Here is a 23,824-nt window from a genome sequence, read left to right as displayed (position 1 = left end):
ATGAGGGCTGCTGGTACAGATAACGTTAATGCTGGTGCTTTCTACATGAATGTTTCCAAGCCAGCTGAGCAGCCAAGGGATTGCAGGACGCGTATAGCCATCAGCCGGATTCCTCGACCAATGAACGCCTTCATGGTGTGGGCCAAAGATGAAAGGAAGAAGCTATCCCTGCAGAACCCCAACCTTCAAAATACGGAGCTCAGCAAACTCTTGGGTAAGGATGCAAAGAGTGGGTAACAACCCCCACAACTACTGTGGAGTGGTTTGGTTTAAATGGGACAGAAAGAGTGAAATTGTTCCTAGTAGGGAATAGTTCAAGGAACATAGGGGATAGAACTAACCTTTGTCCTAAGCATACAAGCAGGAATGCAATGATTTTGTTTATATACAGGGGTGTGCATCTCACAGTCCCTAAGTATTGGAAAAGGCATCAACTAGTTCCATGAGACCATTAGACATAGGTGAAGAATTAGAACATTCAGCCCATCGGGTCTGCTCTGCCATTCAATCATGGCTGATTTATTATCCTTCTCAACTCTGCTCTCCTGCCTTCTTGCCAGAGCCTTTGATGCCCTGACTAATCAAGAACCAACCTCCACTTCAAATATGCCCAATGACATGGTCTCCACAGCTGCCTATGGCAATGAATTCCACAGATTCATCACCCCTTGGCTGAAAAACTTCCTCCACATCTCTGTTCTGAAGGGACGTTCTTCCGTTCTGAGGCCATGCTCTCTGGTCCTAGACTCTCCCATTTCTGCAAACATCCACTCCACGTTCACTCTATCTAAGCCTTTCAATATGCAATAGTTTTTGAATGAGATCCCACCACCGCCCCGTTCTTCTGAACTCCAGCAAGTACAGGCTCAGGGCCATCAAACACTACCTCATATGTTAACCCTTTCATTCCTGGGCTTATTCTCATGAGTTCCTTCCAGATGGAATTTTTGGATCCCAAAGGTGTGTTGCTCGCCAGATTAATCAGCTATAGGAAAAGGAGGGAGGAATGGGGCTAGCAAGATTGCTCTATTAGGAGCTGGGATTCCTTGATGGACTGAATGGTCTCCTCCTGATTGTAACAATTACGTGGCATGATCCTATGGATTTTATATCATAGGCTGGGATGTACTAAAACCACTCCCCCCAAAAAAGTAGCCAGACTTTTGAGAACTGCTTCATTATTAGTTTTTAGAATCTGCAGATTATAGAGCACTGACTGTACCACCTCCTGAATGTTCAATTTATGTAATTTCAAAGAGACATGAGGATTTTTCTTTATCTGGTTAGTAGGTGCTGCAATGTATTATAAAAGTATTCCCAAGCATGACAATTTTATATACTTTTGACATACATAAATGTGCATGAGTCCTGACGAAGGGTCTCAGCCTGAAACATCGACTGTTTATTCATTTCCATAGATGCTGCCTGACTTGCTGAGTTCTTCCAGCATTTTGTGTGGTTTGCTTTGGATTTCCAGCATCTGCAGATTTCTTCATGTTTATGTGTATGTTAAATTTCATATACAGCTTCCTATAGATCTTTGCCGTAAGACCATAAGACATAGGAGCAAAATTAGGCCACTTGGCCCATTGAGTCTGATCCACCATTCCGTCATGGCTGATTTATTATCCCTCTCAACCCCATTCTCCTGCCTTCTCCCCAGAGCCTTTGAAACCCTGGCTAATCAAGAACCTATCAACCTCCGCTTTAAATATACCCAGTGACCTGTGGCAATGAATTCCACATATTCACCACACTGTTTGGCTAAAGAAATTCCTCCTCTTCTCTGTTCTAAAGGAACGTTCTTGTACTCTGAGGCTGTGCCCTCTAGTCCTAGACTTTCCCACGACAGAAAACATCCTCTCCACGTCCACTCTATCAAATCCTTTCAATATTCAATAGGTTTCAGTGAGATCCCCCTTATTCTTCTAAACTCCAGCAATCAAGTGCTCCTCATATGTTAACCCTTTCACTCCAGGAATCATTCGTGTGAATGTATTTGTGCATTTCATATTCATAGTAATAGTCATAGTCATACTTTATTGATCCCGGGGGAAATTGATTTTTGTTACAGTTGCACCATAAATAATAGTAATAGAACCATAAATAGTTAAATAGTAATATGTAAATTATGCCAGCAAATTATGAAATAAGTCCAGGACCAGCCTATTGGCTCAGGGTGTCTGACCCTCCAAGGGAGGAGTTGTAAAGTTTGATGGCCACAGGCAGGAATGACTTCCTATGACGCTCTGTGTTGCATCTCGGTGGAATGAGTCTCTGGCTGAATGTACTCCTGCGCCAACCCAGTAGCTTATGTAGTGGATGGGAGACATTGACCAAGATGGCATGCAACTTAGACAGCATCCTCTTTTCAGACACCACCGTCAGAGAGTCCAGTTCCATCCCCACAACATCACTGGCCTTACGAATGAGTTTGTTGATTCTGTTGGTGTCTGCTACCCTCAGCCTGCTGCCCCAGCACACAGCAGCAAACATGATCGCACTGGCCACCACAGACTCGTAGAACATCCTCAGCGTCGTCTGACAGATGTTAAAGGACCTCAGACTCCTCAGGAAATATTTCAGCATAGTACAACTGAAAATATGAGCTTGCAGTACTGTGCAAAAGTCTTAGGTACACACACACACACACACGCACATAATGATAAGCCTGACTCTGATATGGGTCTTTATTGTGGACTGTGAGTGGGAAGGAGGCAGGAAGAGGGGAAGGGGCGGGAAGCACCAGAACGGCATTCTGTGACGATGAATAAACCAATTGTTTGCAGTCAAATTACCTTAGTTGGTGTCTCAGGGCTGGGTGTGTCTGCACCCAGGCATCTCCTGCTCCTGGGACTCCTCCTCTGCCACCTGTCCTCACCCCTCCCTCCACCTCCTCCTCTGCCACCTGTCCCTCACCCCTCCCTCCACCTCCTCCTCTGCCACCTGTCCCTCACCCCTCCCTCCACCTCCTCCTCTGCCACCTGTCCCTCACCCCTCCCTCCACCTCCTCCTCTGCCACCTGTCCTCACCCCTCCCTCCACCTCCTCCTCTGCCACCTGTCCCTCACCCCTCCCTCCACCTCCTCCTCTGCCACCTATCCCTCACCCCTCCCTCCACTCTCATCATTCCCAACATGGTTTGCTCTGGTCAAATTTACAGACTCACTCTGCACTCCACGTTGAGAAGTGCAGTATTGTACAAAAAGTCTCAAGTGCCATAGTGCCCAAGACTTTTGCACAGTACTGATGCACCAATAAGTATCATTGTTAAAGTACAATAAAAGAGCACTATAACACTGTAGAACCTCTGAATGGGTTAATTAATTAATGTTCCCAGTTATATATGATGTAATTACTTCTGAAATGTAGATCTGTAGGAAACGCAAAGTACTTTTTTTTATTTTCAGCAATATCCCTCAACGAGTAATGTGATTAGGGCCTGGTAATCTGTGTTGGAGATATTAGTTGAAGGGTAAATATTGGCCAGAACACCAGAGAATTCTCATGTTTTTCTTCAAAACAGACAGATAGAGACGATCATATGCATCTGGGTGAGGCACACAGAACTTTGGTTGAATTTCTCAGTTCTGACAATGCACCACGCATTTGGACTACAGAACTGAGGTTGACATCCTTGAAAGTTCTAGTCCCTTATTGGGGTTGGGCCTAGGGCGTTCCTTCCTCTGCTGGTTGAATTTTGGTGCAGCCATGATTTATGCTGAAATAGCTTTGTCTTGGTGCCTCAGTCACTTAAGGCAGTGAATAAGCTAATTCAAGTGCATAATACTCTCGGATCTCATTGAATTAAATGATCCACACTTACTTGGCAGTGATAGTGTGGACAGATTTTCAGCAGCTCAGTATAACAAGCAGGAAAATCAGTAATGACTGTTCCCACTACTATTAATCCACCCCATCACCAATCTCAACTCCTCACCCTGTGTCCTACTTCAACTCACTGTAAAATCATATATAATAACAACAACAATTGTTATTATTATTATTATTTGCACAATCAAGTGGCAAACATCATTGCCAACTCAAGTCAGGTCCATCATGGGTTCTAGCCTCCGTATTATCCAGGACATCTTCGAGGAGCAGTACCTCAGAAAGGTGGTGTACATCATTAAGGACCCCCACCACTCGGGGCATGCCCTCTTAATTTTACCATCAAGGGTGAGGTACAGAAGTTTGAAGGCACACAGTCAACAATTTAGGAACAACTTCTTCCCTTCTGTCATCCAATTTCTGAATAGACATTGAAACCGTGAATACTAACTCACTGCTTTTTCAAAATTTCTGGTTTTTTGCATATTTATTTAATTTAATCATTTGATATACATATATATACTTAATGTAATTCAGGACTTTTTCTATATTATCATGTATGGCATTGTACTGCTGCCGCAAAGTTAACAAATTTCATGACATATGCAGTGATATTAAACCTGAATCTGATTCTGAGATTTATAAAAGACACCATACCATGCTATAAATACAAGCCTGATCAGTTCCGGAGTCGGAGTCCTACAAATTATATTATGAATGATTCATTATTACAGATAGGACAATCCGTAATAACTGTCCAGATATAATATTACAGGATAAACAAGGAAGAACAACTTATTTAATAGGTATAGCCATTCCAAACACACACAACATACAGAAATCAATGTGAAAAACACCAGAAGTATGCTGAATCAAAAGAGGAAATTGAAAGACTATGAAACATGAACGGGGTATACACTGCCCCTGATAGTAATACCGACAACTGCAGTCATCCCAAAGTCACTATATGATAGCATTAAACAACTAGGCCTATACAGTACAGCAATGTTTAAGTAAATCTTCAGAAAGCAACAATACTAAACACCCCTAGAATAATCCATAAGTTCTTAGCAATTGAGAAGTGAGTGTGCTTTGCTATGCCATACCCCAGCTTGAGCTGTGAAAAGAGACAAATGCAACAATAATAATATTATGGCCTCTTAGCACTTCTCACTTGCCTATCACCTCTGCTTGGTGCCCTTACTTCTTCCCTCTCTCCTCATCTATCAGATTCCTTCCTCACCAGCCCTTTACCTTTCCCACCCACCTCCTTTTATTCTGGCTTCTTCCTCTTCCTTTCCAGCCCAAAACATCGGCTTGTTTATTCCTTTCCATAGGTGCTGCCTGACCTGCTGAGTTCTTCCACCGTTTTATGTGTGTGGTGTTCTAGATTTGCAGCATCTGCAGAATCTTTTGTGTTGATGCTAATGTAAGTTGTAGCTCGGAGGTGATAGATTGCAGGAATCCATCCTTTGTCTGTCAGGTTCGACCGAATGCCAGCAGTCTGTTTGAGTGCTGGGCCGTCACAAAACCTAAGTGTGTCAAGCCACTAAGTTCAGCTGCTAGTTTCACATCCTGCGCCCAGGGACAGGAATTGTAGTGTTGTCCAGCTGAAATACTACCTGGTTCAGAAAACTGAGCCAGAGGCTGTTTGAAACTTGGTCAAAGCTTGCTCACACCCTATCTACTAAGCTTTGCTTTGCATGAAAATTATTGGTTTAAGAGTAAAACGTGTGTTGTTTAACATTTGAGTCATCCCACTCGTCCACCATCTTCAGATCTGTCTGTCATGTTCGATACATACCAGTAGCATGTTTTGTAGTACAAGCAACCCGGGTTCAATTCCTGCCACTGCCGGTAAGGAGTTTGTATGCACTTCCTGCAAAATATTTGGGTTTCCTCCGGGTGCTCCAGTTTCCACCCACAATCCAAAAGCATACTGGGTAGTAGGTTATTTGGACATTGTAAATTGCCTCATGATTAGACAAGAGTTAAATCAGAGGTTGCTGGGCCAGAAGGGCTGTATGTCTAATGATATAAATAAAGTTTTCCTTCTTCTGTCCACATTAGTGTCTGGCTTTCTGTGCCTAAATCTGTTTCATAGAGTTGGTTCACAGCCCGTTGCAAACTCTACCCTCTTGTGTTCTGCTTTCTTGTGGATTCCCGATTTCCTTTGCTCCGTCATTCACATCTTTGCGGTCACCTGCCTAGAACACAAGCTCTGCAATTCCTTCTCCCCACATCCCAATTTTCCTCCATTCTGGCAAATCATTCCATAATTCGAGATCACTTTTGGTTTGATAAAGTTCTTCTGCAGTCCTGAAAAATGTTTTTGCCCTCAGTACTCAACCTTTCCCACCTATCCAGCTCCACCTATCACCTACCTGCTAGCCTACTTCACCTCACACTGTCTTTTTTTTCTGGCATGTTCCCCCTTCCTTCCAAACCCTGGAGAAGGATCTGGGCCTGAAACGCTGACTGTTTATTCATTTCCATCAGTGCTGCCTGACCTTCTGAATTCCCTCAGCAATTTGTGTGTGCAATTACACTAGACATGCTATACAAATACCATCTGTATCATGTAGAGAAGGAAAATAGAAAGATTACATTATGTGATTCTCTTAGTGCTCTGTGGCTGTCAAATACAAAGCAAATATCTTGTGTGCCTATTAACCAGCTCTTGTATTGTACAGATTCAAAGTGGAAAATGACTCTGGGTAGTTAAGAGAAAATGTACAAAATCATCAATACTCTGTCCTACAACATCTCAATAACACGGAATGAGAGGAAGTAGGAGAAAGAGTCTTCTTGCAGAAAGGCAAGGTAACCCAAAGTGGTAGATCAAAGGAAATGAGTTAAAAAGACAAGGAATTTTTTTGTATGGTGATGTGTTGTAATCTGAAATTCAGAACATGAAAGGGCATAGAAAAGCACAGCACAGAAATGGGACCTTTGGCCCATATAGTCCATGCTGAACCCATTAAACTGCCTACTCCCACCGACCTGCACCGGGACCATAGCCCTCCATATCCCTACCGTCCATGTACCTATTCAAACATTGCTTAAATGTTGAAATCGAGCTCACATTCACCATTGTGCTGTCCGCTAGTTCCATATTCTTATGATACTCTGAGCGAAGAAGTTTCCCATCATGTTCCCCTTAAACTTTTCACCCTTTAACCCATGACCTCTGGTTGTAGTCCCACCCATCCTCAGTGGAAAAAGCCTGTTTGTATTTACCCTATCTATACCCCTCATAATTTTGTGTACCTCTATCAAATCTCCTCTCAATCTTCTACGTTCTAAGGAAAAAATTCCTAACCTATTCAATCTTTCCTTATAACTCAGGCCCTCCAAATCCGGCAAGATCCTTGTAAATTTCCTCTACACTCTTTCAACCTCCAAACAGCAGATTCTGTGAGCCTGATAGAGATACCCGCATGGTGTGTTGCCTCCCAGGTGCCAGGATACAGAGTGCCTCGGATCGGGTCCAGAATATTCTGAAGGGGGAGGGTGAGCAGCCAGTTGTCCTGGGGCATGTTGGTACCAATGACATAGATAGGAGAAGGGAGGAGGTCCTGAAGAGAGATTTCCGGGAGTTAGGAAGGAAGCTGAGAAGCAGGACCTCCAGGGTAGTAATCTCGGGATTGCTACCTGTGCCACGTGCTAGCAAGGGCAAGAATAGTAGTATCGGGCAGATGAATGCATGGCTGAGAGATGGTGCAGGGGGCAGGGCTTCAGATTCTTGGATCATTGGGATCTCTTCTGGGGGAAGTATGACCTGTTCAAAATGGACAAGTTACACCTGAATCCGAAGGGGACCAATATCCTGGCGGAAAGGTTTAATAGAGCTGTTAGGGAGGGTTTAAACTAATTTGGCAGGCAGATAGGAACTGGAATGATAGAGAAGAGGAAGAGGAAAACAGAAATAAATCTAAGATAGTGAGCAGTAAAGATGTCAGGAAAGACAGGCAGGTGTTGGGGAAAATTTGTAGCCATTGGGACGAGTTGTAGTGCAATCAAAGCAAAAAGTACCAAATACTAGTCTTAAGGTGTTATACTTAAATGCACGCATCATGAGGAATAAGATGCTTGATCTTGTCGTACAGCTACAGATTGGCAGCTATGATATTGTGGCCATCACTGAGACGTGGCTAAAGGATGCATGTCTCTGGGAGCTGAACGTCCAAGGATACACGGTGTATCGGAAGGATAGGAAGGTAGGCAGAGGGGGAGGCGTGGCTTTATTGGTAAGAAATGATATCAAATCATTAGAAAGAGGTGACATAGGATCGGAAGGTGCAGAATCTTTATGGTTGAGCTAAGAAATAGCAGGGGTAAAAGGACCCTGATGGCAGTTATTTATAGGCCTCCAAACAGCTGCAGGGATGTGGACTACAAATTACAACAGGAAATAGAAAAGGCTTGTCTGAAAGGCAGTGTTATGATAATTGTGGGGGATTTTAACATGCGAGTGGATTGGGAAAATTAGGTCGACACTGGATCTCAAGAGAGAGAATTTGTAGAATGTCTGCAAGACGGCTTTTTAGAACAGCTTGTTGTTGAGCCCATTAGGGGATCGGCTGTACAGGATTGGGTATAGTGTAATGAACCAGAGGTGATTAGAGAGATTGAGGTGAAGGAACCCTTAGGAGGCAGTGATCATAACATGATTGAGTTCACTGTGAAATTTGAAAAAGAGAAGCCAAAATCCGATGTGTCGATATTTCAGTGGAGTAAAGGAAATTACAGTGGCATGAGAGAGGAACTGGCTAAAGTTGACTGGAAAGGGACACAGGCGAGAAGGGCGGCAGAGCAGCAGTGGCTGGAGTTTATGCGAGAAGTAAGGAAGGTGCAAGACAGGTATACCAAAAAAGAAGAAATTTTCGAATGGAAAAAGGATGCAACCGTGGCTGACAAGAGAAGTCAAAGCCGAAGTTAAAGCAAAGGAAAGGGTATACAAGGAAGCAAAAATTAGTGGGAAGACAAAGGATTGGGCAGTTTTTGAAGGCTTACAAGAGGAAACTAAGAAGGTCATTAAGAGGGAAAAGATGAACTATGAAAGGAAGCTAGCAAATAATATCAAAGAGGATACTAAAAGCTTTTTCAAGTATATAAAAAGTAAAAGACAGGTGAGAGTAGATATAGGACCGATTAAAAAATGATGCTGGAGAAATTGTAATGGGAGATAAGGAGATGGCAGAGGAACTGAACGAGTATTTTGCATCAGTCTTCACTGAGGAAGACATCAGCAATATACGGGACACTCAAGAGTGGCAGGGCAGAGAAGTGTGCTCGGTCACAATTACGACAAAGGAAGTACTCAGGAAGCTGAATAGTCTAAAGGTAGATAAATCTCCCGGACCAGATGGAATGCACCCTCGTGTTCTGAAGGAAGTAGCTGTGGAGATTGTGGAGGCATCAGCGATGATCTTTCAAAAGTCGATAGATTCTGGCATGGTTCTGGAGGACTGGAAGATTGCAAATGTCACTCTGCTATTTAGAGGGCAAGGAAGCAAAAATGAAATTATAGACCTGTTAGCTTGACATCGGTGGTTGGGAAGTTGTTGGAGTCGATTGTCAAGGATGAGGTTACAGAGTACCTGGAGGCATTATGACAAGATAGGCAGAACTCAGCATGGTTTTCTTAAAGCAAAATCCTGCCTGACAAACCTATTACAATTTTTTGAGGAAATTACAAGTAGGCTAGACAAGGGAGATGCAGTAGATGTTGTATATCTGGATTTTCAGAAGGCCTTTGACAAGGTGCCACACATGAGGCTGCTTAACAAGATAAGTGCCCATGGAATTACGGGAAAGTTACATACGTGGATAGGGCTTTGGCTGATTGGCAGGAAGCAGAAAGTGGGAATAATGGGATCCTATTCTGGTTGGCTGCCGGTTACCAGTGGTAAAAGTGCTGCTTCTTTTTACATTGTACATCAACGATTTGGATTATGGAATAGATGGCTTTGTAGCTAAGTTTGCTGACGATACGAAGATAGGTGGAGGGGCCGGTAGTGCTGAGGAAACAGAGAGTCTGCAGAGAGACTTGGATAGATTGGAAGAATGGGCAGAGAAGTGGCAAATGAAGTACAATGTTGGAAAGTGTATGGTTATGCATTTTGGCAGAAGGAATAAACAGGAAGACTATTATTTAAGTGGGGAAAGAATTCAAAGTTCTGAGATGCAACAGGACTTGGGAGTCCTCATGCAGGATGCCCTTAAAGTTAACCTCCAGGTTGAGTCAGTAGTGAAGAAGGCGACTGCAATGTTGGCATTCATTTCTAGAGGAATAGAGTATAGGAGCAGGGATGTGATATTGAGGCTCTATAAGGCACTGGTGAGACCTCACTTGGAGTACTGTGGGCAGTTTTGGTCTCCTTATTTGAGAAAGGATGTGCTGACGTTGGAGAGGGTACAGAGAAGATTCACTAGAATGATTCTGGGAATGGGAGGGTTAACATATGAGGACCGTTTATCCGCTCTTGAACTGTATTCCTTGGAGTTTAGAAGAATGAGGGGGGACCTCATAGAAACATTTCGAATGTTGAAAGGCATGGACAGAGTGGATGTGACAAAGTTGTTTCCCATGATGGGGGAGTCTAGTACGAGAGGGCATGACTTAAGATTTGAAGGGCGCCCATTCAGAACAGAAATGCGAAGAAATTTTTTTAGCCAGAGGGTGGTGAATCTATGGAATTTGTTGCCACGGGCGGCAGTGGAAGCCAAGTCATTGGGTGTATTTAAGGCAGAGATTGATAGGTATCTGAGTAGCCAGGGCATCAAAGGTTATGGTGAGAAGGCGGGGCAGTGGGACTAAATTGGAGAATGGATCATCTATGATAAAATGGCGGTGCAGACTCGATGGGCTGAATGGCCGACTTCTGCTCCTTTGTCTTATGGTCTTATGGTCTTATTCACATTTTCCCTGGAGATAGGTGACCAAAACTGCACACAAGACACCAATTTAGGCCGCACCAACATCTTACACAACTTCAACACAACATTCACAAAGCTGCAAAACATAACATCCTATAAGTAGCATACTCAATAATAATCTTCAAACGGAAAATGTATTAATACTTAAGGGGTGAATATTGGAGGAGTATTATCAAAGTGAATCAAAGCACAATAAATTAGATCCTCTTTTGAAGATCCGGTGCAGATAAGATAAACCAAGAGGCTACTCATGTTACTCGATACTATGATTTATTCAACAATATATGTGTAGCTGATGGACAGAAATAAGACAAATGCTAAAAGCAAGATAGTCAGATAAGTCCTGACCGAGGGTCTCAGCCCAAAACGTCAGCTGTTGATTTATTTCTATGGGTACTGCCTTACCTGCTGAGCTCCTCCAGCAGTTTCTGCATGTTGCTTTGGATTTCCACCATCTGCAGACTTCCTTGTTTTTCTAGTCAGATAGTGGTGAATTACTTGCAAAATGGTGACATATACATACTTTGATAATAAGTTTACTTTGAACTTTGAACTTTAGCAAGTCAAGGGGTTCTGTTAGTTTTTGCATGCAGTTTGTAAACCTCTAAGGAGCATCAAAGATCTTGCTTAAGGATCAGAAGAGACTCTGCAGATACCACAAATCTTGAGCTGCATGGTTAAAATGCTGGAGGAGCTCAGCAAGTCTGAAATATTGACTATTGATTTGTCTCCTTAAATGCTGTCTGACTTCCTGAGTTCTGACTGCGTGTATGATCTCAGCCCAAAATGACGACTGAATCTGTAGAATTTGCTTTAATTTGTTGAGTTTCCACCGGCATTTTGTGTCTGATGGTCTTGTTTATGAAAGATTGTCCAGGTGAAGTGAATGATGATTAACAATGAACAGCAATCTCAAATTCTTACCTCAAATTCAATATTTTCCAGTTTGTTTAATGTGTTCTTTTCTAATTTACTATTTGATTTCTTTTCATATTTTATTCTACTTATTAACTATCTTTCCCTCAAACAGGCAAAAAAACTAGATCAAATGGAATTTTTTTTAAAAAAGAACTGCGGGTGCAGAAAATATGAGATAAAGAATGGAAAATGCTGGGGAAAAATGCAGGTCAGGCAGCATCTGAGGAAAGAACAATAGTTGAAATATTGACGAATCTTCGATCTCAAGCATTAGCTGCATCTCTTTCTGCAAGTGCTGTCTGATTTGTCAGTTATTCTCAGCAATTTCTGATTTCTCAGATCAAATAGAGCCAACAATTGGCAATTATGAAGCTATTTGAATATCAACAGGGTGGATAAACAAATGTACCTGGATTAATGTGTCAATCGACATCTGTTTTTAAAGAGCGTTTGAACAGATAGGATTTCTTTACTTGAGAAAGTGAAAGGTGACATGATAAAGTTGTTTCCTGCTGGAGGAACTTCATCAGGTCCAGCTGAAGGGTCTCGGCTGGAAGTAAAAGCAGTTTATTCCCTCAAGATCTTGTGCAGTTTGTTCTGGATTTCCACCATTTGCAGAACCTCTTGTTTTTATGGAAAGCAAAAATGTTGACTGATTCTCTTTCCACAGTGAGTTCCAATGTAGGGTCCCACATCCAAAGCACTGACTGATCCACTTCCCACAGAAACAGCCTGACCTGATGAGTCTTTCCAACATTTTCTGTCTTTGTTTTCACAGGATTTGTTAATTGAATTAGATGAGGTGAGGTGAGAGGAGGCTTCAACAGGGCGGACACAACAACATGGAACTTTATGATCTCGATATTCTGTTGCTGTAACCTAGATATTTTATTACGTAACAGAGGAATTATGTTCCCATCTCTGTAGGAGCCATGTATCTATTTTCTATCTGCATTGTTTTTTGTGTTGCATGTTTATTATGTTTCTTGTGGGTAGTCACATTGGTTAGGCGTGGTAGAAGCAAAGGGTTTAGTTATGTGTTCACGCTTTTGCGTTTGAAGTTAGAGTTAGGGAGTGAGCTGAAGTTATATTTCAGTTAGTCCTGACGAAGGGTCTCGGCCCGAAACTTCAACTGTACCTCTTCCTAGAGATGCTGCCTGGCCTGCTGTGTTCACCAGCAACCTTGATGTGTGTTGCGTGAAGTTATATCTTTTTTTGCTGACAAAATGTAGCAAGTGCTCAAACAAGCAACGCCACTTGGAGACTAAGCACTGGGGGGGGGGGGGGGGGGTGCTTGATCCTGTATGATGCTTCCAAAGTTGAAGAATATATTCCTTTTGAGAACTTTCAATTCTACTCACTTAAGCTTTCCCAGCATGTGCACATATCCACTCGAAAGGCTGGAAGGGCGTATTCCCTGTATCTCAATAAATAAATAGTTAAGTAGATAGGCAGATAAATAACTGAATAGCTAGGTAGCTGGAGCAAGTAGTACAACACAGAGGACCAATGGGTAATCAGAATGCTTGGTGTATATTCAAGGCAGCAGGGTAAGATTCTCCAATTGCCAAAGTCGTCAATTAATAGGTAATTTGCCAGCTAAAAGTCTTTGCATTTCAACTTTCTATTGAAATGGAAATAGAAGGAGTCTCAGAGGTTGCTACAGGTCACAGTGCAGCTGCCACACAGCTTCAATGATGCAAGTCCAATCCTGACCTCCACGGCTTCCTGGGTGGGACCGTCACATCCTTCCTGTGGCTGTATAAGGTTCCGCCATGATGCTTGGTTTTCATTTCTCTTTGGCGCAGCGCGGTAGCGTGGCAGTTAGCGTTATGTATTACACCATCAGTGAGCCGGGTTCAATTCCCGCTGCTCCCCGTGACTCCATGGATTTTCCTCTGGGTGTTACAACTTCCTCCCACATCCCAAAGTGTAAGGGTTAGTAGATTCATTAGAAACTATGGGTGTCATTGGTCAGCGTGGGCTCATTGGGCTAGGAGGGCCTGTTACCATGTCGTATCTCTAAGTAAAATAAAATCTCATATCCCAAAGAATTCATTGGCATGGGAAAGATTGGCATCGGTTGCATGGAAATAGCCATAGTCATAGTCATACTTTATTGATCCCAGGGGGAAATTGGTTTTCGTTACAATTGCATCATAAATAATACATAGTAATAAAACCATAAACAGTTAAGTAGTAATATGTAAATTATTTATGCAGGAAATAAGTCCAGGACCAGCCTATTGGTTCAGGGAGTCTGACCTTCCAAGGGAGGAGTTGTAAAGTTTGATGGCCACAGGCAGGAATGACTTCCTATGATGCTCTGTGTTGCATCTCGGTGGAATGAGTCTCTGGCTGAATGTACTCCTGTGTCCAACCAGTACATTATGTAGTGGCTGGGAGACATTGTCCAAGGTGGCATGCAACTTGGACAGCATCCTCTTTTCAGACACCACCATGAGAGAGTCCAGTTCCATCCCCACAACATCACTGGCCCTACGAATGAGTTTGTTGGTTCTATTGGTGTCTGCTACCCTAATAAATGAGGGACTGAGACTGAGGGGAATGCTTCGGGAAATGACACAGGCACAACAGGCCAAATGGTTCTATGTTGTTATAACATTTGATGTCTTGTATAACCTGGAAAAACTAGTCTGTCATTTCAGAACAAATTACAAGGATATTATTTTCAAGTTTAAGCTTAACTTTCATTCAACTGCACATGAATTGCCATGAATAAAGTGCTCTTCTGGGGCCATGGTACCAGGATACCATTTCATTGGCTTGTCACTCAACCCAGGAACACTTTGTTATGTTTTGTAACTTCAAAACATTTAACTAATTCAAATGAAGACGAAGGTCCGGGAATACAGGTCTAGTTCGAGTTTACTTTAAGCAAGGCATGCACGCATCACGTAGTAGCCTGGTGACATATGCAGTTAGCATAGTTTTTACATCTAACCCACAGCTAATCATTTAAACAAACAAGAATGCCTAATCAACCAATATATACACAAGATATCTCGAATATTACTAAAATATTAAATACACAACATATCTCCATGCTTAACTAGAACCTCCAACTCAACAGAGAATGCATCTCAACTATATATACAAAATACTGGCATCTACTACAGTATATGCAGCCATCCACAGCATAGTAATTTTTTTAATTGTCCCATTCAGTCTTAAAGATTTAAATTCTGTGGAGGCTTTCTTACTCTTGTCGGGGAACGTCCTTCCTGAGAAGTAAGAACATTCTGCTTGGCCGGTGAGACTTGGGGCTGTGAAAACAATCTCAGGTTCTGGGACGTCCTCCATGGTGGTTGTAGGATTTGACTCTGAGACTGAAGGAAGTGGTTCTGACAGCTCTCAGCACCTTTCTTCTTCTTTTCTCTCTCCGGATCTACCTCGATCCCTTTCTTTTTCTTTCTCACATCTCTCTCTGTTGTTCACATTCATTCTCTCCATCTCTTCCTTCCTTTTCCTTCTTCTAGTTAGTGCACCTTGATCTTGGGAAGCTGTATTTAGTTCACTGGCGCATTCTCTTATTAATGTTTCCATTGCTTCCTTTACAGTCTGATCTCTCCACTTGGTTTCCTCGTCTACAACATCCTCTGAGAAATAGTTTGCTTTCATATCTCCATTGACTCCTTTCTTTTTTGGCCATCCATTCATCCAGCTGGGCTTTGGTCCTTGCATCTACGTTTACAACTGTTTTTGTCTCCTCCTTGAAGTTCATGCAATAGCATTAACGCACGCGGAGTAGATTTTGGTTCCTTACACTCACAAAAACCGAATGCTTGTAAGTTTCCTGAAGCTCCTTGAATTCTTTTCCAGATTAAAACCCAGCCACATTTTGCAAGTCACTGACTGATTAACATATCGGAAGCTTTCTCAGGAATGTTGCCTACAAAAACTGTTGTAGGTAGACCAGTGCTTTCGTCACTGTCACGTTTCCTCTGTGCAGCATGCTCCTTCCTTGATCCAATATGCTTTCCAACCCAAGGCACAAAGGTTGCCATCAACACTGGCTTGCCCTTTATTTGACAGTGGTTCATGGGATTCAGCATGGGGATGGCTGTCCCTTTCTTCATTCAGCATCATTGCAGTGGATGTGGCATGCAATTGGTGGATGGATCTCCAATCAAGTTGTAGTTCTCTCAGTCAATCACACCACACTTCCCACCCACAAAGCTGGTTCTTCTGTTTTTTACCTCATACAAGCTTAATGTGGCTTGTTGGTGATTGTATGTCATTCCCATGGAGTTATCTTTTCTCCCAGTACAAGTTCTTAATTGGGTATCTGTAGGCTTCAGTCTGGCATTTCTGAAATGACTTTCAAACTCATTTTGAGAAATGACTGAAATAGCTGAGCCAGTATCCTATTCCATTTTAGTTAATTTGACATTCACTTCTGGCATAAAACATGTTGCTTGTCTATTGTTAATTTTCACAATGTAAATCTCAAGGCTACCTAGTCCTGTGTCACTCTCAGATTTTTCATCAACAGCATGCTGATTAGTGCTCTTCTTGAAAATGCAACTTGGACTTTTGTCTTGTTTCTCTTCTCTGTGCAGTAAATTTATTTTTGTCTGCCTGATGTGCTCTTTGGTTGCGTCCTACTTTTCTGCAAGTTTTGCCTTTAAACTTGCATTGGTCTGGTGTATGTGAGCTCTTGCCTCAATGGTAACACAATCTGTTTGGCCAGGCTGGATTCTGTTTAGATGCTGCAATTTAATCACACTCACTTTCATTCCTGACTGCATCTCTGTATGTGGTTCCCATTGAAATAGCAATTTCCACTGCTTATTTGAATGTAAGCTGTGCTTTAGTTAGGAGCTGTTTTTGAATGAGTAAGATTTCGCAAAATAACTCATCTCTAAGTGCATCATTAAACACCATTACTGAACTGACAATGTTCAGGCAATTTCTTCAATTCAGCCATGGGCTCCCCCTTGTTTTTGATTCTACTTATGAAACCTAAAGAATTCTGAAATTAACAATGGCTTTGGTTCTAAGTGGTCCTTTGACAAACTTCTTTAGATTTGTGGTTGACAGTATACTGACTGGTTGTATTACAACCTGGCATGGAAACACCAATGCCCTTGAACAGAAAATCTTACAAAAAGTAGTGGATACAGCCCAGTAAATCACGGTTAAAGTCCTCCCCAGTATTGAGCACATCAACACAGAGCAGAGTGCTGTCACAAGAAAGCAGCATCCACCATCAGGGACCCGCACCACACAGGCCATGCTCTCTTCTCGCTGCTGCCATCAGGAAGATGGTACAGGAGCCTCAGGAACCACACCACCAGGTTCGAGAACAGTTATTACCCCTCAACCATCAGGCTCTTGAACCAGCGGTGATAATCACTTAACTTCACTTGCCCCATCACTGAACTGTTCCTACAGCCTATGGACTCATTTTGAAGGACCCTTCATCTCATGTTCTCGATATTTATTGTCTTTTGCACATTGATTGTTTGTCCGACCGGTTGGGTGCAGTCTTTCATTGATCCTATTATAGTTCCTGGATTTACTGAGTATGCCTGCAATGAAACAAATCTCGCGGTTATATATGGTGGGGTATACGTACTTTGATATTAAATTTGCTTTGAACTTTTGAACTTTGAAAACACTGTATCAACAATCATACACATCAAAAGACACATATAACACATACTATATAAGATAGCAGTAAGCATACAGTCACACAAAAAATATATAATGTAGCCCAAGTACCTAAGTCCATGGACGTTATCAGTAAGAACAAGCCAACAGCAGTCCGCAAACGAATGCAGACAGCCTTGTCTTCCACCGACCAAAGACTAGAGAGCAGCACTGACAGGAGGGGAGGGTACAGTCCCAATCCAGCACAGATGCCGCACCACACTGCCCCCAGCAGCAGCTCTCCTGAGCGGCTGCACCAGGCGACCCCGTGGCCTGAAGCCTAGTCTCTGCTACAACCAGGGCCACGCAGCTCCCCCGCCATCAGTCTCACCAATAAACCAGTGAACCGGACATGCAGTACTCTATATTTCCAATACACAACAGAATGCTATGGCCACAAGAAAAACATCCAAGAAAATTACTCGCTGTTAGTCCGCACACTGCCTTCACGCACAGACTCCAGCACCATTCTGTAGCAGGCAACAACATAGACCACACAAAGTCCAGCTCCTCCGCTGTCAAGCAACTCACTGAGGGGGTAATCCTGCTACACTTCAAGTTCTTAATGTCTTGTGATCATAAAAAAATATATATTTTTAAAAGACTTTGGTTGGCCCCTTAGAGGCTGCTGCATCCAAGCACACCGCCATCTTATTGGAAGTCCACTTATCAAATGAATCCAATCAGTCAAGCCTTGCGAAAGTTCATGCAAATTACACAAAATGTTGGAAGAACTCTAGATAAAATTACTTTATTTACTCCAATAAACTGTCAACACTTCAGGCTGAAACCTTTCAACAGAACTCGGTCCTCTACCTGAAATATCAACAATTCACTCCCTTCCATATACGCTACCTGACCTGTTAAATTCCTCCAGCATTCTGTGTGTGTTGCTATAGATTTCCAGCATCTGCAGAATCTCTTGTGTTTATAACCATGCAAATTACCTCCCCTGAACCAAATGCCTCGGGATACAATTGAGTCCACTCACGAGTCAACCAGGACATGACCGGCAAGACACAGAGAACTACTCCTACTCCTTATGTACTACTAGAGTGACGAACTTTCAAAACCCTGTACTTTATTTGATTTATTTGTTTAAAATCAGCTCCTGTAAAACCATCAAGGAACACTTAATGCTATAAAAATTAAATAAATTATTATGCTCCATCACTTCCTTTGGCTCATAGAAGATTTCACGCCTGTAATTATGCAGCTAACTTTTATCATTAGCTTCTCACTTCATCTCAAAAAAATTCAAGGTTATAATTTACTTATTTTATTAATTTAGTGAGATACAGCGGGGAGCAAGTCCTTCTGGCCCTTTGTGCCGCACCACCCAACAATCCTCACAATATAATCCTAGTCTAAGCCCAGAACAGTTTACAATGACCAACTGGTATGTCTTTGGACTGCAGAAGGAAACCAGAGCATCCAGAGGAAATCCATGCAGACGCGGGGAGAACATATAAACTCCTTACAGGCAGCGGCGGGAATTGAACCTGGGTCGCCAGTGCTGTAACGAGTTGTGCCCTCCCACGGGTGATTTCATGCTTGCTCCCAAACTCTATGTGGTGCAGACCCCGAGTGTTTACTGTCCCCTTGATGGGTTAATTTGTCACTCTAACTCCTTCTGAGTGTGTACGTGAGTGGCAGAATCTGGAGGGAATGTTGGGAGAATAAAATTGGCACAGAGTAGAACTAGTGCAAATGGGTGATAGTGCAGAGCCAATGGGCTGAAGGGCCTTTTTACATGCCCTAGGACAACTCTGGTGTATGTTTTCCAGTGTGGTTGAGTAGTTGGATGATCATCAGTTCCAGATCCCAAGGAAGGCTGAAGGTTCTGAGTACATACTTCAATGTAGCTATTAAAATACATAAAAGACAAGCCAATTGATAATAGTGACACAATTGGGTAATTTGAAATAGAAGTGACATGCCATTTAAGTAGACAGCTGATCTGATTGTACCCATTTTATGGTGTATTTGAGGATTAGAATTATACCAATAATAGGAACAGGTTGAACAAATAGCAGAATAGCTAAATAGCAGAAAATGACCCCATTATCCCACTCTTTGCCTACTGCCAGTCAACTAATCTTCTATCTTTCCTGTAATACCATGGGCTCTTATCTTGTTTAGCACCCTTTTGCATGGCACCTTGTCAAAGGCCTTCTGAAAATCAAATAAACAACATCCACCGACTCTCCTTTGTCTATCCTTCTGGTTATTTCCACCAAGAATTCCAAAAGATTTATCAGGCAAGATTTCCCTTTAAGGAAACTATGCTGATTTTGACGTATTTTCTCATATACCTCCAAATACCCCGAAATCTCATCCTTAATAATGGACTCGAACATCTTCCCAACCACTGAAGTCAGACTGACTAATCTACAATTTCCTTTCTTCTGCCTCCCTCCCTTCTTAAAGAGTGCAGGTCTTAATTTGTGTTGTACTGTTCTATGTTCTATGTTCCAAACCCCAACCCGGACATAAGCATTTGTATTGTCCAATACAATAAGTTTGACATTACTGGAAAGAGACCGGTTTGATAAAATTTTACTCACATAAGTTCCATGTGGAACATAAATGGCAATGGGTAAGTTGGAGGTCACTAAGGAGCTGGAACCACAAGGAAATGCTGGGGTAGCTCATATTCAATAGTTTGCTGGAGAAAACACTAGAATTTATTGATCTGTTAAAGAAAAGTCAGAAACTGAGTCAAAAGTAACCTGAAGCAGTAGAGAGAAAAAAAGAAACGCTGTTTTTTTTAAACAATGGATTTGCAAGAAGTTATTTACTTTATAACTTTGAATACAGAAGTTTTTTAAAAGCATGTAAATATTATCACCACGGTGACAAATTTGGCACGATGAGCAAAATATCAAGAAAACATAGGCTGGCCACAATGCAGGGTGTGTTAATTGCTTCTTAGATGAAATCTCCAAAGTCACTCTGAGATAGAAAGAGTTACCTTTTATGAAATATAGCATGATGCCAAGCAAACTCTCCTTCAATATAGCCCACAAAATGGGCTTTACAATGAACTAAGCACTAGGAGCAGAATAGCTTAGTGAAACTACTTCCCCAAGATGTAAGATCATGTCGGATGAAGCTGTCTCAATGGGCCAAATGGCCTACTTCCACTTGTATATCTTCCAATCTGAAGATCTATTGCAAGCTCGTGTTAAACCCTTTCCTCACATCCCTTGATTTCTACAGTAGCCCTGTGAAAGTAAACACTGATAACTTCACTCACCCCAACACTGAACTAATTCCACAACCTATGGATTCGCCTTCAAGGACTCTACAACTCGTTCTCAGCATTATTTATTTATTTATTTGTTTGTTTGTTTGTTTGTTTGTTGTTTTGTGCTTTTTTTATATTCACACAATTTGTTAACTTTTGCAATGTGGTTGCTTGCTCATTTTTCTTTGTGTGTAGTTTTTCATTGATTCTGTTGTGTTTCTTTGTATCTACTGTGAATGCCCACAAGAAAATGGATCGCAGGGCAGTATATCATGATATGTATTTGCTTTGACAACAAATTTACCTTGAACTTTGAACTTTGATGTACTTACGATTAAAAAGGGAAAATGCATGAATTGAAATCACTTATTGAGGTAATTGCATCCAAATCTTTGTCAAAGTCTTGCCTGAAATCAATACATTTATTTATTTATTGAGAAATAGTGTGGAATAGGCCCTTCCGGCCCTTCAGGTCGTGTTTCCCACCAACTCAGCTTTAATCCTAGCCTAATCACGGGACAGCTTACAATGACGAATTAAACTACTAACCCATACATCGATGGACTGTGGGAGTAACCGGAGCACCCAGACGATACCCATGCGGTCACAGTGCAAACATACAAATTCCATACAGGCAGCAGCAGGAAATGAATCTGGGAAATGACCCTAGTGCAAACATTTCTACATAAACTCTGAAATCATTGAACCTGGAGAATACCAAGGCAAGGATCAAAGATTCAGCAGAAGTTGCACCAAACTCTTTGTAAAATTAAAGCAACAAAATTGTCTAAATTGAAATTGTAAGGGTAGAACGGATCTTTAGAGATAGACAGAGACTAGAGGTCATGGGTTAAGGGTGAAAGGTGAAATGTTTTGGCACAACATGAGGGGGAATCTCTTCACTCAGAAGGTGGTGAGCTGCCAATGGAGAGATGGATGTGGGTTTGATTTCAACATTTAGAATGGGTACATGGATGGGAAGGGTATGGAGGTCTATGGTCTGGAAGCAGGTCTATGGGACTAGTTCAGCATGAACTAGATGGGACAAAGGACCCATTTCTGTGGTATTATATGACTCTATGGCTATATTATGTCAAACTAGAACAGGCACATAGAGTAAAACCAAACTGTCAACTATTATAGTATACATTTTCTTACCGCCTTTCACCACCAGAAAACATCCAAAAGTATTTCATAAACAAGAAGAAACCTGCAGATGCTGGAAATCCAAGCAACACAAACAAAATGCTGGAGGAACCTAACAGGCCAGGCTGCACTCAGGCCATGACCCTTCATCAGGACTTTCAAAGGGCAGCAGAAATCACAGAGGGAGGGGCAGTGAGAGAGGGTTTCACTGAACTCCCATTGAAGGGAAGACTTCTTCAGGGAAAGCAGCTCTGGAAGATACTTTGCAGTATAGTAGTCCAATCACAAAGAAGAAAAAATCTGCGGATGCTAGAAATCCAAGGACTGATGAAGGGTCACGGCTGGAAACGTCAACTGTTTACTCTTTCCCATAGATGCTGCCTGACCTGCTGACTACCTCCAGCATCTTGCGTGTGTACCAAAGTACTTCATATCTGGAAAATAATCAATCAACTTCTTCTGAACTCATCCATGTTGCTTATCAGGCAATTTCCCTTTTATGAAGGAATTTTTGAGGGCTTTGGAGAGAACAGGTTGCCCAAAGTTGGGGAAAGAATCAGGGAAAGTAATTACAAATGAATTCCATTGCAACACACACAATCTAAACAGGTCAGGCAGCATCTATGGAAAAGAATAAACAGTCAACGTCTCAGGACTGGAAAGGAAAGGGGAAGATGCCAGAATAAAAAGGTGGGGGAAAGGGAAGAAGGTGATCTGGGAGGTGACAGCTGAAGCCAGGTCGGTAGGGAAGATAAAGGGTTGCAGAGCAAACTAATTACCTGTTGCAATGTAGACTCAGATGGGCCTGCTTCTATGTTGTGTTATTTTGTGACTGTACATTATTAGATGATCTTTAAATAAGGATGCCATCTTTCTTAAAGTGCATTTCCTTCATCATGTTCTGTCTGGCTCAATGTGTCTCCTCTCACCTTCCAGGGCGTTGTTGGAGATCCCTTACTGTGGTGCAGAAGCGACCATATATTTTAGAAGCAGAGAGGCTACGAGTGGAGCATATGTTGGAATACCCTAACTACAAATACAGGCCACGACGGAAAAGCCAAACCCGCGGCCCGTACAGGAATGGCATTTCCATTCACGTAGAGAACATTGAACAACAGGAATCTGTACGCCAAGATAAGAAATTTTCCATCAGCAAACAAGCGATTAACCAGATTGCTTACCCCCACCATCTCCCTGAAGCGAATCCACCCAACAAGCAGGAAATAGGTCCCTTAGAGAAACAGCCTTTGACCACCAGCTCCCAAACTACTCGACCAGAATGCAGGGCAGAAACAGAGAGTGGGCTGACTGGTATAGAATGCCCGATCTCCCACCCAGTTTACAGATTTCCTCAACCTGATACAAGCCTCTACTGCAGTTCGTCCTATCAGCTGAGCCCCGTGCCCCCTCCTCAGAGATCAACAGTTTGTTGTCACAAAGTGGCAGAACCCTCTCTATTGCTTGAGAACTTGACCCAGTATTGTGCCCAGAGCTCTCAAACCATGCAGCCGCTGAATGACATGGAATTCCTGGACAACCTGTGCTACTCTGACCTGCTAGCTGATGTGGATCGCAATGAGTTCGACCAGTACCTGAACAATGACTCCTGGGCTGATCCACTTGGGCATCTTCTAAATGGAAAGGTCTCTGACAGCAATGAGACGGATGAAATTGACCTTGTGTCTGTGTTGGCAGATGTGAATACAGCCTATTATAATACTATTTCTAGATTCATCTGACACCAATGCCTTAGGGGAAATATACAGTTCAAGAGCGCCATCTACTCAGAAATGAATTTCAAATGAAGCCCCATCTATCTTGTCAGGTTCTTCTGATGGCAGAAGTAAACTAGAGCAAGGACTCCTCCCCAATATGTTGAGCAAACATTTAGCACTCAAACGGCTTTATCATCAATGTCTTGATGTTATGGGATCATGCTGTAACTAATTTGGTTGTTATATTTCCTGTGATGAAATGTTTGGGCTTCTCCTCTTCTTTCTGCCTCTTCTATTCTTCTCCTTCCCTGTGATCTTTCCCACAGAGGGGAGTCTAGGACTGGAGG

The 23,824-nt window shown here is 42.3% G+C and overlaps 1 protein-coding gene across 1 annotated transcript; it reads left to right on the top strand.

Moving 5' to 3' along the window:
* On the top strand, positions 1-23,501 carry LOC140190459 (transcription factor Sox-7-like). The gene is made up of 2 exons (XM_072247073.1): positions 1-214; positions 22,699-23,501. The coding sequence occupies exons 1-2, from the start codon at positions 1-3 to the stop codon at positions 23,499-23,501; spliced, it is 1,017 nt and encodes a 338-aa protein (XP_072103174.1).
* The last annotated feature ends 323 nt before the right edge of the window (positions 23,502-23,824 follow it).

The sequence above is a fragment of the Mobula birostris genome, chromosome 30 (assembly GCF_030028105.1).
Source record: "Mobula birostris isolate sMobBir1 chromosome 30, sMobBir1.hap1, whole genome shotgun sequence".
NCBI classification, from domain to species: Eukaryota; Metazoa; Chordata; class Chondrichthyes; order Myliobatiformes; family Myliobatidae; genus Mobula; species Mobula birostris.
The sequence above is the reverse complement of the archived record's forward strand: the minus strand, read 5'-3'. Positions and strand labels throughout refer to the sequence as shown.

What these genes read in the sequence shown, in the direction of transcription:
- LOC140190459 (XM_072247073.1), top strand. Translation starts at nt 1, where the DNA reads ATGAGGGCTGCTGGTACAGATAACGTTAATGCTGGTGCTTTCTACATG. An exon ending in GGAGCTCAGCAAACTCTTGG is followed by an intron (nt 215 to 22,698) that starts GTAAGGATGCAA and finishes CTCACCTTCCAG; the next exon opens with GGCGTTGTTGGAGATCCCTT.